Source organism: Aythya ferina (assembly GCF_964211825.1).
Source record: "Aythya ferina genome assembly, chromosome: 1".
NCBI classification, from domain to species: Eukaryota; Metazoa; Chordata; class Aves; order Anseriformes; family Anatidae; genus Aythya; species Aythya ferina.
The window spans coordinates 192,203,016-192,219,450 of NC_140296.1; the positions used below are offsets into that span (position 1 = coordinate 192,203,016).

Sequence of the window (16,435 nt, forward strand, 5' to 3'; positions counted from 1 at the left end):
GTTGGAATTAAATGATCTTTAAGGGTCCCGTCCAACCCAAACTATTCTGTGATTCTATGACATATGTCAAATAGTGTGAGTAGTAGCTCTTTGTTTCTCTAATCTATTGTAAGTGAGATGGGTCAGGAAGTGTTTGTATATACAGTACCGAGCAGTTGTTTACAGCTGCTATCAATGTGAAATCACTTGCATTTAAATTTTCCCAGGTCTGTGGCTTGGGGATTGTGTCAGCGTGTTAATGTTTTCCTAGTTGCTGCCAAGCAATGTCTGGATGAAAGGTTATATCCCAAATAATTGCTTATCCATAGCAAATATCGGACAGTAATAAAACCAGCCATTTCAATCCAATCTACACTGCGGAAACAGCCTGCATTTTAAGAAATATTTCTAACATGTTTTATTAAACATGTAATCAGAAGCACTGACAAAACGTAACCTCTTAATATGTCCTGGTTATTACATTTTAGCTATTGGCCTACAGCCATTATGCTTTATTGAAGCTGTTAAAATGTTATTAAAGACTTTCTCTCCTTTAATTCCAGAGCAGTTTCCATTTCTGAGCTGCTTACTCACCTCTTACTAGCACTGTAGGCTGCCCTCCCAGTAGCCCAGCTGCATACACTTGTACATCCTCCCTGCCAGAAGGTCTGAGTCTGCTTTTTCACTTCAGGGGCTCTGTAAGATCTCTGAAAGGTAACTGCTGTGTGTGCTTTGACTAAAACTGCTGAGTGTTCCCACTAACCTGGGATGAGATCCAAGGTAGCTGAGGAACAGAGTAACTTTTTGAAAACTGAAAAGCTGGTAGAAAATGGAAAACTGAGTACCTGATTTTGTTACAAATAACATAGGCAGGGAAGGAATACACCTGAGGACTTTAAACTCATAGTTTTCTCATATTCAAAAGGCTTATAATAAGAAATAAAAAACACGCTAAAACAAAACTGGAATGTAAATAACTAACTGCCACAGGGGTATCTTTAGCAATTTATGTATATATAAACAGTATAGGCTGTTTGAAATATGGCTTTAAGACTCAAATTTTGCAGTTTATTCCCTGTCAACACAGTGAAATGTGTTCAGATGCAGATAAAATCGGTAGGAGGAAGGAGGCATACAAATCAACTATCAACCATTCATTTCACCTACAAAAAGGGACGATAAACTTCCATCAACTATTATGATGCATAATTGGCCAGATCAAGCACTCCTTAATTACTAAGTATATTAACTGTACTTCAGGCAGAAGTCTCTATGATTGATATCACACAGGCACAACAACTGCTGTCTTCAAAATCATCATGTATTCAGTTCCTAAATAGGTCAAAGGTATTTCAAGTCTTCTAATATTCCATTTCCCCACTAATAAGTCTTGCATTTGTGTTATTTGATTATACTAAATAACTTTGCTCCTTGTGGCTAACAGGGCATTTCACAGCAAATGGTAATTTGTTTGCCAAATCATAAAAATATTAAGTAAGGGCTAACTCAAGACTTGATTAATACTTTCAAGAATCCCTTTCCTATACAAGTCAGTTGTGTAGCTTTACTTTTTAATTTTGATGCAGAAGACATGAGACAATTTCAGAACTGAGAATGACACTACATGTATAGTAGGATGAACATGAGACTGGAAATTCAGCAGTACAAAATACAATGTCATGCAGTTGGTAGTAAGATCTGCTGTAAAGTTGGGACCTCATAAATTACATGTGAAGGCTCAGAGATACATTAGTTAAAGAAAAGCAAGGCATTAGAAAGTGAAGTATTAATGCCATTGTAGAAGACACCACTGGCATGTCACCTGGAATACTGTATGTAATTCTGCTCATCTCACTGCCATGAGAACTTAACAAGCCAGAAGAATGAAGAAAGTAGTTGTCTGAAGCAATGGAGAACCTAACATGCCAAGAAAGGTTGAAAGAGATTGTCTCAATTACCCTAGGACTGCAAAGCATGTCTGTGGTTTTTCATGTGCTAACACATCAGTAGGATGACTGTATCAGAAGAGCTACATAACTTTGCTGTCCACTGAACAGTGGACTAGACTTGATGACTCATGTCATGCCTTTCAAATGTTGTATACCTAATTCAGTGCATATTCTCTATGAAAAATGAACCAGTCCTTTATGCCACTGCATAAAAAACATGTGAGAACATAGATAGATATCTATAGATAGATATCATAGATAGATACAAAGGATTTGGGAAATGGCATCAAAAGCAACACACACTCTCTGCCATGTTGTCATAGTTTACAGTGCAATAAACAAATTACTATTGTATATGAAAACAAGTAATTTATTAAGAAAATTCAGAACTATTCACTTGTATATTCATAGAAGTACTTGAGTAATAAAATGAAGAAAATTTTTGTATGACTTTCAGTGTAAACACAGAAAGGAAACAAATTATCTGATTACAAATAATTGTACTGCACAGATTTGTGAAATTTCCTCTGCAGAACAAATGCAGCTGGTGTGCAATGTTATTATCTTGTTCTAATTTTCACTGTTCTTCTCCTATACAAAGATCCAAAGCCAAGTGGCCGTCATGCTTTGATAAGCAACATGCCTGCAGGCAGAAAGGATGTAGGAGCCCCACTGGGAGAATCTGTCAGCTTTTCTTTGACCTATAAAGTTCTGTTTTGGTAGATGATTGCTTTAATCTTTTATATGATTACTATATAGTAGATAACCAATACCGTATTTGGTTACATTGAACTTTCAGGTCTTGTATTCTAGATTCAGCTAGGTCAGTACTTAGTTTAAGTTATCTCTTCATTTTATTCTTTCCTTCTTTCTGTCATTTTATATGCATTGCAGGTTTCTTTCCCTGCATCAAAGTATGGAATTTTTCAGAGTTATAAATAAGTTTGGAAAGTTTTAGATTGCAAAAGGAACATCTAATCTGGGAGGGTACTACATTGGGCTTCAAGGTCTCACAGTCTTTTAGCTTGAAAAGTCTATTCAAAGTTAAAAGCACATCTTATGTCAGTTAAAGCAAATATTTCTGTAATTGCTCTCTTTGGATTCTTTTGGTCTGAAAATCTTGGTATTACTTATGAGCAGTCCTGATTTTAAGAAGTTTCACTTTAAAAAAGCCTTAGGTTTGCTAACATATTGCTGCAAGCAATTGTCTGGTGAAAAATTAAATTACTGGAGTCTTACAATAGTCAATTTTCTGTACAGTAATGTTTTGTAAATAGAATTATGCATTTGTGGAATATGGAGTGAAATATGATATAAAAATACTAAAAATATAAATTATCAGCCTGATCATGTTAAACTGTATTGAAAAATATTTACATGGTTATGAATTTGGCTAATAAGGAGAAGCCCAAGTAAAACTGTAAGAATATATCAGCAATTGCAAAATACAAGTTTACATACAACTAAAATACTTCCAGTTAGCACACGCCATAATGATCATTCAGATAATCTAGAACTGCTGAGGTACTTGATAAAACATTAAAAACTTTTTTTTCTTGTTTTGAAGTTATCCGTTCCATCATGTACATTAAGTGGTGGTGGAAACACGTAAAAGGAGTTCCATGCTCAAGAGCAATGTTAACCCAGTCCTGGATGCACTTCAAAGGTGTTTCTTCATACCCTGCAAACATTGCCGGATTCGCCAAGAGTCCCCGAGCCACCATTACACCTTGAAATTGCAAATTAAACAAGTTACATTACAGTTAAACTTAACATTTTTTTTATAGCACCAATTTTATAGCAAACATTAGGACAACTACTGGGAGAACAACAGGGATGAGTATTATATATTTAAACCAAAGCAACCAGTTTAACAACCCAAGCCCCACAGTACCTACATCACCTGACATATGCTTACAGAAATTCTGAAGCAAAACACAGCACACAGAAACCTTTCTTCCCTACTTTTTAAAAAGCATTAAAAAGTATTTTGTTTTTATTCATTACACACATATAAGCCCATCTTCTTAACACAAAATTATGATGGAAAGACACAAGAGTAGTAAAATGCTTAAGTTATTTGTAGTGCAACTCAGCTGACGCACTGACCTAGAATCATTCTTCCATTAACAGCTCACTTGCTCAGTTATAGAGATCTCAAGGTTCTTGGTCTGCAGTAAATCTTTGCTTTCTGAATAAGCCAGTGTATTTGCAACTATATTCCCAAATTGTTAGATAAATCCAGCCAAGTTCTACTGCAATATTTCTGCACCAAAGGGATTGTTTTTCTGCACTGTCAACATATAATCTATCACACTTAGTCTCTTCTCACAAAATAGGATGATCAAAAAAGAAAATGTTTCCAGGACTCTATGAGACAGAAAAAAATCCACAAAGTTTCTAGTTTGTATTAGTATCTACATTATGTTTTGATCTATAGTTTGATATTTTATATTTTTGTTATTCAAGAAAGTCAGATGGGCTACGAGAACATTCTTTTGTTATATGTTTTCATCCTGCTTTGTATTTGTGGGGAAAGCCACTGTAGCAGCATGGCAGTTTGGTGCAACTAGTTTTTGTTGTTACTTCTAAATACAAATGATGTCAAATGAAACCTTCCACTTGAGCTCCTCCTAAATTAAGACACTAAATTGGGAGAAGTGGTTGACTCCATTAAGGGTAGAGAGATTTTAACAATATGAAGTTTAACAAGTGCCAGATTCTGTACCTGGAAAGGGGCAACTCTGGCTATATGTACAGACTGGGGGACAAGAGGCTGGAGAAGCATAATTATTCTGAGTCTGTGATTCCTTATGACACTAGCTACTGTTCTCTGTCCTGTTACACTCTGGATATATGACTCAAAGTGTGTAAATTCAGATCCCTTCTTCGAGGTATATACTGAACTTGCATGTTGGCTTGGAACCACAGACAGCTGCAGGAATCCGTTGGGACCAAGTAAGTGCAGGGCAATCCTTTACCCCAGAATTTTACTACTGAAGGGTAAGGCAAGGTAAAATCAGTTGCTGTGTGCAGGAAGTAGCAGTTTCCATGTTTACTGTTCTGTGAAAAGATGATCAGCTCCATAAAGAGATAGAATGGATGTCTGAAGGTCTCTCCTGAACTCCACTACCAGTGATGACATGGCATAATTAAGCAAAGAGTTTTTGTAGCTTACCTCCAAAATCTATTTGTGGCTTTGAATAACTATGCTCTGATGCTTTGATGATTAACAGCGATTCTGCTTATTAGTTTATAAGGCATCTAAAACATCATCTTCCATTTGTCTCCTCAAAGAGTGAAAAGCACTGAAGCTAGGTCCTAATTACAGCCAAAATAGATACTTGGAAATCTAATTTGTAAGTTTACTTAGAAAATAGCATGCATTTCATCTTACCATCTGCTCCTGTCAGGTGATGAACGTTTTCAGCATCTTTTAAAGTTTTAATGTCTCCATTAGCCACAATAGGTATAGACACGCTTTCTTTAATTACTTTAATTGCATCATAATGTACAGGCTGATGTCTTTCTTCTACATTTCTCCCGTGTACTGTAATCCATGAGACTCCAGTTGCTTCAGCTTTTTGACACAGGTCAACAGTTCTTTTTAAGTCTTCATGTATCCTAAAATTACAAGGAATAAAAACACTAGCTATTAAGTTACCTGAACTGTATAAAACCCCTCATCCATAAGGAAGAGTTACCAGAGGTTAGTATAAATAAAGAAAACATTACTGTTGGAAGGTAAAAACATTTTGTTTAATAAAGATATAAGCGTTTAATGCTGAAATCACTATATAACTTAGCATTTCCCAGTTATATCACATCTTTGAAGTATGCATGGTGAATTTTATTGAGATTAAGGCAAGGGTGCACAAAAGATTCTGAAATAATTTAATTATTTTGCATAAGTTTGTGAAAAAAATCTGATTTATAATAATTCTCCTTTCCTAGGGGATTATAAACCGAATTGAAACTTAACCAACGAATATGCGAAAGCTACAGGAGATGTGAGGATAAGTAGTGGATGAAGTGGATCAACAGTTTATACAGGTTTAGAAAGTGATGAAGGGAAACAGAATGTGTCCTTACAGCAGCTGTGGGGACCAGTTCCCAGCTTTGTTATCTTGCCTTTTATAGCAACTACAGTTGTGGCTCTGGCCCGTAACAGCTCACACAGTCCTCACAATTATAGATCAGCATTGCTTTTCTTTCATGGAATCCAAAACCATTTAACTTGTACTTTAGCTTCTTCTGGATTGCAGGAAAATTCTGGCAGCCACTCTGATATCTGTGTCAGTAGTCAAAGGCTGTGCTGGTGCATATGCCCTAACATATTCCCTTATCTTTAGAAAAGCATTAAAAGGATTTCCCCGGGTACCACAAATAGTACTTACATCAGACATACCTTATTTTAATAGACACTGAAAATCCAGGATTGTCGATCTGATTCCGCACATGTCTCACCATATCTCGAACTAGCTCTGGTTTATTTATCAAGCAAGCACCATAACCTTCCGCCATTGCCCATCTTTAAAAGAAAAATAACATTTGTATTCTACATTTGAAAAATGCAGATCAATTTCAGTCAAATACATCAGTTTCTTTCTTTATAGCTTTTAGAATGTGTGGCTAAGTAAACAGAGATAGTCATGGCTGTAGTTTGATGACGCATCTGCACTGTGACACCAGCTTTCAGATCCTGGTTCAGTCTGTGTGTTGCTAACAGCATTTTGGACAAGTAACTAATCTCTTCCAGTTCTATTTTCTATCTACAAAATGGGCTTGCAAGGAAGATAAATTAATATTTAATTAACAACAGTTTAGATCATACATAATAGAAATAGTTCGATGTTTCCCCTTCCATCAGGTCATGTATTTCTTCAGAACACAGAATGACTTGGGACTGAAAAGGAAGATTTTCTTGAGTGGAATTAGAGCCTGATTGCAATAACGTCTTTTTCCTCAAGTGAAAACCAATTATTTTTGATTGGATAACCTTTGCTTTCACTGAACAGCAGCATTTTTTTTAGCTTTTTTTTTCTTTAAACTGATTCTTCTTATACAGGCAGATGAAGTGTATGCAGTTTTACTATATTGAAACCAGCATGCACATGAAATAAAGGATTCAAATGCAAGCATAAATTTTTGTCCTAAAAAGAAGTTAAAGTTTGGCATACTTAGTTGCAATTAGCTTAGAAAGAAATACACTTCCATTTGGAGGTCTCAGATCTCTGAAGTGTTTTCTCAAATACTGTAATTTTAAGCCAAGACAACCTAATTAGAATAGACAAATTAAGTATTTGGACCATTACATTGTCTTTGCTTTCTTACATTTATTTTTTAGGGTTTTAATTACAAAAAGACTGCCTGACAAGCATGTAATAAATGGTTCTCAACTGAACCTGTTAGTGAGAATCTTTATTTGTGCATTACTACTCTGTTTCATTGCCAAGACAAAATCTTTATCAATTTAAGTGAGAAGTAGATCACTACTTCACTGCATTTATAAACCTAATGAAAGATGGAGGGAATTTTGTTCAGCACTTCCTCAATAATATAATACATGTAATTATATTTTAGAGACTATCCTTCAATTGCTGAAGTCTGAGACGTCAGGGACTTGCCTTGGTATTTTGGGAACTGCCTCATTGTTTCTCAAAACACTCTGCAAATTATTTGCAGCAAAGCTCTTTTTCAGGGAGGTCAAATGCTGCAGGGTGGCATTAGTAATGCCTATTTAACAGCTGTTATATAGTCATGGACACTTGACTTCTAAGCCAACACTCAATGTGTCAGAAATGAAAAAAGTTGAAGTTGGGAAACTCCTGGTTTTCCCAGTCTCACCATGGCGACTGGCATCTCAGAACATTCAGAACAATTATTTAGCCACACACATTTCTAACTGACAGGTCAAAAAGCTGTTTCAATCTCCAAGTCTATTTTCAAGCATCCTTTATTTCTCAAATTATTTCACCATATTTACCCTCTTTTTCCCCCCATAACTTTACCTCTGAGGACAGCCACAGTTTAAGTCTATTCCATCCGCGAAAGGACAGACGATACGGGCAGCATCACATAAAACCTGCGCCTCTTTAGCAGCAAATTGAACGATCAATGGATTATCACCTACTCCAATGGAAAGATATTTAGAGATTAAAAAAAAAAAAAAAAGAAAAGGAAAAATCAAATCTGAATTTTGAATGTTTTATTATTTAAATGTTAGTGTTTAACTTTCTTAAAATTCTAAGAAATACATGCTTGTTTACAATTGATAATTTCTTGTCAAAACCAATAATCTGTTTAAAAGCAGCATTATTAATTCAGCTTATTCAGAAAGTAATAATGGGAGAATAATTTCAACTGTTGTTCTGTCAGACTGTGTATCATTCTTGGATGTTCTTAGACTGAAAACAGCTAAACATTAAAAGCAAAATGAATAAAGACATAATTACTGCCACTTCATCTCCAACATTAATAATCTATCCGTTCTCTAACTTGTTTATTATTTTCCCCATTACACCTCTGTTATTAAAATAAAATCTTATAGGTCACGTTACACTGTCATGTAATTTTTCAACTGATCCCCGCTGTTGCTATACTGAACTCTGAACAATGCATGCAGAACCAGATACACTCTCTCAATCCATTTCAGCATTTTTTCAGCTATTCTTCAGACCATAAAACAACAACTCTTGTAAAAGTAATAACAAATGAAGAAGCAATGTCTTACAGGAGTAAGATATAAAGCAGACTGAAAGCAAACTCTAGGAAGAAAAAATGAAGCTTCCTGAAGTGGGACACAGATGTAAGGCACAGATCACACTGATAGTCCAAAAAACATACAGACTCAGTAAAAGATGTCAAAGAACCAGAAAACTGAGTATACTAATGAGGTGGCTTCCAGCCTCTGTTCCCAGGACCGTGACAAGTCCTGGGTATAAAACAAGTGACTGTTTAGTACGAAATCCATAAACCCAATAGTCACTAGATGAACAGACTACAAACAGCTGTGCTCTCTTGTGCCAGTTCCCCCTCCGACTGATCAAAGTAGTCTGGTGTTCGTCATTGCTATATAACCCGGTTCTGGCAGGAGGAGTAGGAAATATCTTCTCCCCTAGATTATTTTTTGGCTACTGAAGTGCTCTTTGCATACGTGGGACACGTAGTTTTGACTTCTTGGCTGAGGGAGACCTAGGAAAAAGGAAGCATGCTTCTATCTGTGTACTCTAATCCATATATCATTATTATATTATTTTAAAAAAGACTCAACAATCTTCTTCACTCCCAATGCTTTTTTAGAAGGGCAGCTTTTTTTGAAGGCAGGATAACCCTGACAAAGGAAAAATAGCACTGAGATGATAAAGGGGCTGGAGCATCTCTGACGAGAGGCTGATAGACTTAGGGCTGTTCAGTCTGGAAAAGACAAAGCTCAGGCGAAATCTTATCAGCGTGCATAAATAACTGAAGGGAGAGTACAAAGAAGATGGAGCCAGGCTCTTTTCAGTGGTAAAAAGGGACAGGACAAGAAACAATGGGCACAAACCGATACACAGGAGGTGCTGCCTGAACATTTTCCTGAAGGTATGAATTTATTTATTTTTTTGAATACTGTATGGGTGACTGAGCACTGACAAATGTTGCTTGGAGAAGCTGTGGAGATTCTCTCTTTGGAGACCTTCAGAAGCTGCCTGGACATGGGCCTGGGCAGCCTGCTCTGGGTGTTCCTGCTTGAGCATGGGGTTGGAGCAGCTGGCCTCCAGAGGGCCCTGCCAACCATTTTGGGGTTCTGTGAGCCCTGGATCACATATGGATAGAGGTAGTTAACCTCTATTTAGTAACCTTAGTGGTTACTAAATATGTGTCTATCAAGTGAGGTGGGAATTCAGATAAACAACTGTGTCCTAGACAGCTGATTACTCTACATACTCTTTTTTTCTGACCAAAATTGGTCAGATGCTTAAATTTCCTTAAGATGAGACATGAAGCTAAGCACCTGGGGCCAAAATACCACTTAATAATAGATATTTTAGTTCTTTACTGGATCTAGCCTCAGTTTGTTCAACATAAAGATTTTGACGGGTAATTATAAAGGGGAAAACAGAAGTCATACAGAAGCAGTCCATATCACTACAGCTTATTGCCTCTCACTACAAGAAGGACATTGAGGTGCTCTCTCCAGAGAAAGGCAACGAAGCTGGTGAGGGGTCTTTGAGGAGCAGCTGAGAGAGCTGGGGTTGTTTAGCCTGGAGGAAAAGAGACTAAAGGGAGACCTCTTCATGCTGTACAATTACCTTAAGAGAGGCTACCGCAAGGTGGGGATTGGGTTCTTCTTCCAAGCACCAAGTGATAAGAGAAGAGAAAATGGCTTTAAGTTGCACCAGGGGAGGTTTAGGTTGGATATTAGGAGAAATTTCTTCACTGAGAGGGTTGTGTGGCATTGGAACAGGCTGCCCAGGGAAGTGGTTAAGTCACCATCCCTGGAGGTCTTCAAGAAACGTGTAGATGTAGAACTTAGCATGGTTTAGTGGTGGACTTCAGTACAAGGTTAAAGGTTGGACTAGATGATCTTGGAGGTGTTTTCCAACCTGAATGATTCTACGATTCCATATAATAATTCTATTATTAAGCAAATGAAGCAGAACAGTAAGTTTAGCTTTAGAGTATTCTCTATTTTTCAGTAGCCTTCCTGCTTCCCCTCCTAGCCTGCCCCTTCTTGTCTGCATGCTGTCCCTTTGCTGTGCTGACATCGCTGTCTGTCTTGGCAGGCATAAAATGTGTTCAGCTCCTTTCTGAAGGATTAGTTCCCTAAGCAACCCGCTAACTTTCCCCTTCCTTATCCCAGGCCATTTGTCCTCTTCTGCGCAGACCTGGCTGGGTTTTGTTCACAAGGCAGTTTGCAGAGCTGGAATGAGAACACACAGGCAGAAGCAGCTTTTGCAGCTTTGTCTCAAGTGGGAAACCAAAGTGCCAGTGCTCCTCAGCTCGGGTCTGGTGAACTATCCGTGATTTACTAAGCCCCTGCAGAGTGCCAGATGGTCATTTGGAACAGGCTCTCCTCTTTTACAGCTACTGCAATACATTAAAGGCATCTAAAAATATTTCAGTATTAGTGCTCCCTTTTCATATACACTACTGCTGCAGTTATGGGGGAGGGGGAATGGGGTAACACAAGTATTTGAGCATTAATCCAAAGAGAAAATCCAACAAATGCACAAGGCACGTGTACTTCTGGTACTGATAAGACCACAAGTGCTTCTGAAGGTTTTCCCATCTCAGTGGGAAATATAGAGTTCTTTAAGTAGCTGAGCTTCAGTCAGAGAGGTCAGCAGTACCCTCTCAATCCATTTGAGACACTTCTCTAGGTTACCTAAAACTCCAGCAAGCTCCCCAAAATCCCTTGCATATTTTCAAAAGTGTTCATTTACACAATCCTCTAGCTGAAGAGATTTACACTGTTACAGCTAATATACTGGAATAATCACAGAATCATTAAAGTTGGAAAAGCCCTACAAGATCACCTAGTCTAGCTGTCCTCCTACCACCAATGTCACCCACTAAAACACGTCCCTAAGTACCACTTCCATCCATAATCTCATGCTCCTAGTTTTTTTTGGTGGACTATTAAGTAATAATACTAGCCATAGTTAATCTTTTAGTAGCAGCATAGGGATGATAAACCTCTATTTTAGAAATACACAACAAAGAAATGTCAGTGACAAATCAAATGAAAACCAGAAATTGTAACTGTAGGCTCTGAACCTACCCTGCTAATTAGAAGACAAATCCCCAAACAAACAGCCAGGAAGTTAAACATAACCACAGTAAAATTTCACAACCTGTTGTGAAGCAACAGGTTAAAAGCATAAACGATGATGTAAATACTGTAATATTGGCAAAGATGTCAGAGGCAGGATGGTTTTGGAGACTTATAAAACTAAGGCAAACAGGAAAGAGGTGAGTAGGGAAAATATATTCTTTATAACATTAGAACACTTCATTCTGTAACCTCTGTTAACAGGCAACAACATTACAGCACAAAGGAGAAATTCCTCTCTCTCCCCATCCCCTTACATCCCAAAAGGCACTACAAAGCTAACCTGTCGAACTTCAATGCCACGGGACACTGTGAAGATCAAAAGCTTAAGTAAATGCAGGAGGACCTCGGCCTGTAGACCTTTGAGCCATATATAGTGTCAATTACGTTCTTATTAATCTATTTTTACACACACAAAAAAATTATCCAAGCTTTCTTTCAAGTTGAACTCTACTAGTAAGAGTCTACCTGTGCTTCCCCATGTGACTTTTCTCTACAGCTGACTTGCTGCACTTGAATACTGTACTGTAGTAAATGGTCAGTGATAAAATCATGAAATTTACTTCCACTGCTATTATATATATACTTACAAAACCACCAACTCAGCAGTATGAATGGATGAAATCATCACACTGTAGATCTTACAGACCAGTCTTAGCACATTAACAGTGCTCTCTCCATTCCTCCACTTATAGCCTATATTTGTTCCTTGTTACACTCTTCTAGTACAGCCACTTCATGCCAGCAGATCTGTATTAATATTGTTACCTCTTCCCAAATATTTCACATTTCTCTTTTCCTTTACAGCCAGGACTCTGAACAACACCTTATACTCCTCTTTTATTTACTTTTAATCTGTTCTGGTTATGTTTCTATACCATGTCTGAAACCTTGCTTCTCCCCATCAAGCCCAGCTATGCTTCAACTTCCTGGCCTCTTCTTGCATCATTCTCTTGATATCCCAACATCTTGATATTATTAGTTTTTCACTCCAACTAATTTAAACTCTGCTTCCCTCATCAATCCCAATTTCACTGGTTTATTCATTTTTCTGCTCTTATTTTTGCTAGAGACCAGAAAACCTTTTCTAGCAATACGCTAATTGCACATCTCTGATATATACAAGAAACAGCAGTTGCTGGCAGAAGAATCTCACTACTATCTTGTACTGGCTCTAGCTGTGATGGGGTTAACTTTCTTCATAGCACCCTGTATGGCGCTGTGTTTTGGATTTTGTAGCAAAACCAGTGCTGGTAATGAACCAAAGTTTTAGCTTTTGCTAAAGAGAGCAGTATTGGAACTCTCTCTTTACCACTGTCTGCCCCCACAGCAAATAGGTTGGCGTAGGAAAGAAATTTGGAGTGGACATAGCTAGGACAGATGACCTGAACTGGCCAAAGGAATATTGTACACCATGTAATGTCATGATCAGTAATAAAACTGGAGTGGTAAGGGAAGAAGAAAACTTTTGGAGAGGGTGGAAATTGTGTTCCATTGTAGCCACTGCCTGGAGACTTGCTGGGCATTGGTCTGCTAGCGTGAAGTGGGGCAGGACTGCTTTGCATCACCTGTTTTCCTCCTTCACTTACTAAACTGTTTTCATCTTTACTCCCAAGTTTTTCTTGCATGTTTTTCCTATTCTCTCCCTGTGCCTTGGTGGGGAGGTGGAGGAGGAAAGGAGGTGTGGAATGAGCTAGCACCTGTGTGCATGCATAGCTGCTGGCAAGGGTCAACCCACCACACACTTAAATCAGTTTGTAGGCCCTGCTTTTCAGGTGAAGACGAGGTTTTCTATTATTTCATTTGAAACACTATCACTGGAATGCACTTACTCTGATTGTAAAACCACAGAAAAATTCTAAATAATTCATATATAGTATCCTTAAATTATTATACATGTCAACCTGCGAGATAGACTTCATTTGCTTGGCCAGTTTGGTTTATCACTAGATAACGTATTCTGAAAAGGTAATGACTTATTAGAAAAGAATACCTTTATTTGTTGTGAATTCGCTGTCTCTTGCTTTTGCGGATCTCACAAAATCAGCTGCCACTATCATTGGTGTATAACACAAGTCGCAGCTGTATTTTCTAACCAAGGTTCTGAAAGCCAACCTGCGGACACATTAAAATTAACGACAAATTGTAATGACATTTCTCTGATTAGCTACTGTAAATTGCTGTCCTTACATGCAATGCCATGGGGGTGTAAAACTGTAAGACAAACATGTCCCATGTCTATCGCAACCGTAAACAGTCGCAGGAGAATCATGGAATCAGTAGGGTTGGAGAAGCCCTCCGAGATCACCTGGTCCAACCACCCCCTACCACCAATGCCACCACTAACCCGTGTCCCCAAGCACCACGTCCAACCTCTCCTTGAACACCCCCAGGGACGGTGACTCCACCACCTCCCTGGGCAACCCGTCCCAGTGCCTGACTGCTCTTTCTGAGCAGAAATGGCTCCTCATTGCCAGCCTGAACCTCCCCTGGCACAACTCGAGGCCATTCCCTCTGGTCCTGTCTCTGGTTATCTGTGAGAAGAGGCCGACCCCCAGCTCCCCACACCTTCCCTTCAGGTGCCTGCAGAGAGCAATAAGGTCTGCCCTGAGCCTCCTCTGCTCCAGACCAAACACCCCCAGTGCTCTCAGCCGCTCCTCACAGGACTTGTGGGGAAACCCTCCCTGTTTTTACAGTCAGGAGCAGCTTCCTGAGCGCAGACACGCTGTGCGGGCAGCTGCCAGGCCAGTCACTTACTTCGAGTAGCGCACCATCGGGGCACAGATCTTTACAAGGCGCCCAGCCCGAAACAACTCCCCGGGCTCCTTCCCCGGGCATCCTTTAATTCCCTCTCCGTCCCCACTCATCTATCACCACCAACCCGTCCGGCATCTGGAAAAAAAAAACAAAACCCCGGGGCCGGGGTCCGCGGGGCGGGGGCGGCTCCGAGGGGCTGCCCAGCCCAGCCCGGCTCGGCTCGGCTCGGCTGAGCCCGGCTCCGTTCCCCACACGCCGGCAGCTGCCGGTGGGACGGCCCCGCTCCGCTCGGCTCCGCTCCTCTCCCGTCGCTCTCCTTCGCCATCATCGCCCTGCGCCGCCGCCCGGGAGTGACGCGGGGCCGCCGGCACCTGCCAGCATGGAGGAGGAGGAGGCGGCCGGAGCGGCCCCGCTCCCCGCCCCGGCCCTGGCCGAGCTGCTGGCCGACGGTGAGCGCGGCCCGGGGGGGACGGGGCTGTGGGGACGGAGGCGCCGCGTTGCGTCCCCGGGACCCCCGCTGTTGTTGCCTCAGGGGTCCGGGTCGGGGATCGGGAGGGGAAAGAGGAGGGAAAAGTGGGGCTGCTCGGTGCGTGGGGTGCTGCCTGCATGGCAGAGACCGGCTTCTGCCCCCTGTTCTTAGCCCTGTTCCTGCCCCTGTGCCTCTTCCTGCTCCTGCTCCGTGTCCCTGCTTGGCCGGTGCCTTGCCCGTGTTCCCCTGCTCCTCTTGGTAATACCACCGGGGAGCCTTCCGTGCAAAGTCTCGCTTCGTTAAAAACCACCCCTGCGGCATCATTTCTTAATTTAGCATTGTAAATTAACGCCATTATCAGGCGCGGTACGCTTTCGTGAAGTTGGGTGTTTGGCTGCTTTCGTTCCCAGTGGGGGCTGCTGTGTGCTGGTTCTGGGTCCAGCCTCAGCGGCCTCACCCTGGTCCCTGGTTACGTCGGAAAAGCTGGAAGGGGTCAGTGCCTTTTCAAGAAAAAAGTGGGGATTAAAGGAACACGTGCTCTTTTTCACCATTTACAAAAACAGACAACAAAACAGTCATCAGCTCCGAGTATGTTTCTCTTGCTTGTAGTCTCTTCTCAAGTCAGTGTCACACTTATTATGCGAGGCCGCATGCTGTTACATCTGGAGAAACTGAGGAGAGGTCTGTGTGCTGCGAGATGTACGCTGTAGGTCCACAAGTATTGCTGGTTTGAAGCACAGAGATAACATCTAAATCTCTTTCAGAATGTTATGCTGACTTCTTCAAAGAAGACTTTGATGTGAAAGCTTACACTTCGCAGTCCATCCATCAGGCTGTGATAGCTGAGCAACTAGCAAAACTTGCCCAAGGTATTAGTCAGCTGGATAAAGAGCTTCATTTACAAGTAAGTTTAAAGCATGCCTGCTGCTCTGGGGTGGTTGATATAAACTGATTAAACGCCGAGTAGTCCTATGGTCTTGTTGCTTCTGAAATTGCCCAGCTAACTGTGCAAGCACTAACTGAAAATACAACTTGCAGCAAAAAGAGTAGTGAGTCTGATACCTAACTCAGTCAAGCCCACTCCTAATACCCCTATGAAGAAGCTGTACACTGTTTGGTTTGGTTTTGTTTCTGCACTCTGTTTCCATATACACAGAGGTTCCACTGCTCTTCGTAAGGATGCTCCCTAATTCTTTCAAATTAATCCTGTCAGCTATCAGAAAAGCTTTTCAGTGTTTTGGCATGGTGACTGTGAGAAGACAGTGAATGATTTGTCTTGCACCCTTTCATCCTGTGCTGGAGCGTATCCTAGGCCCTAATCCTCACCTTTAGCTGGGCAATGTAACCTATGCTTACACACCTCCACATCTTCAGAAACGCACTTGAGTTTGGATAGTCAAAGACAGTTTGGTAAAATCCACACAGACACCACAAAACTGTTGACCTTTCCGTGAGAGTACATGT

General features: G+C 40.4%; 3 protein-coding genes across 4 annotated transcripts in view; 1 reads left to right on the forward strand and 2 right to left on the reverse strand.

Annotated features, from left to right (window-relative positions):
* The window catches only part of CBLL1 (Cbl proto-oncogene like 1), a 78,634-nt gene extending 64,403 nt beyond the window's left edge, over window positions 1-14,231 (reverse strand). For both annotated transcript variants that reach the window (XM_084509960.1, XM_084509959.1), the window contains exon 1: window positions 14,093-14,231. In XM_084509960.1, coding sequence (XP_084366086.1) covers window positions 14,093-14,216 — 124 coding nt within the window. In that variant the 5' untranslated portion in view covers window positions 14,217-14,231. The remainder of the gene's footprint in view (window positions 1-14,092) is intronic.
* On the reverse strand, window positions 2,278-14,639 carry DUS4L (dihydrouridine synthase 4 like). Its single transcript, XM_084510028.1, has 6 exons — window positions 14,503-14,639; window positions 13,739-13,860; window positions 7,940-8,057; window positions 6,337-6,459; window positions 5,326-5,552; window positions 2,278-3,657 (listed from the first exon to the last, which is right to left on the reverse strand). The coding sequence occupies exons 1-6, from the start codon at window positions 14,610-14,612 to the stop codon at window positions 3,407-3,409; spliced, it is 951 nt and encodes a 316-aa protein (XP_084366154.1). The 5' UTR covers window positions 14,613-14,639; the 3' UTR covers window positions 2,278-3,406.
* A 180-nt stretch (window positions 14,640-14,819) lies between these two features.
* COG5 (component of oligomeric golgi complex 5) overlaps window positions 14,820-16,435 on the forward strand; it is a 183,057-nt gene continuing 181,441 nt past the window's right edge. Inside the window, exons 1-2 of the mRNA XM_084509893.1 lie at window positions 14,820-14,951; window positions 15,736-15,875. Coding sequence (XP_084366019.1) covers window positions 14,882-14,951; window positions 15,736-15,875 — 210 coding nt within the window. The 5' untranslated portion in view covers window positions 14,820-14,881. The remainder of the gene's footprint in view (window positions 14,952-15,735; window positions 15,876-16,435) is intronic.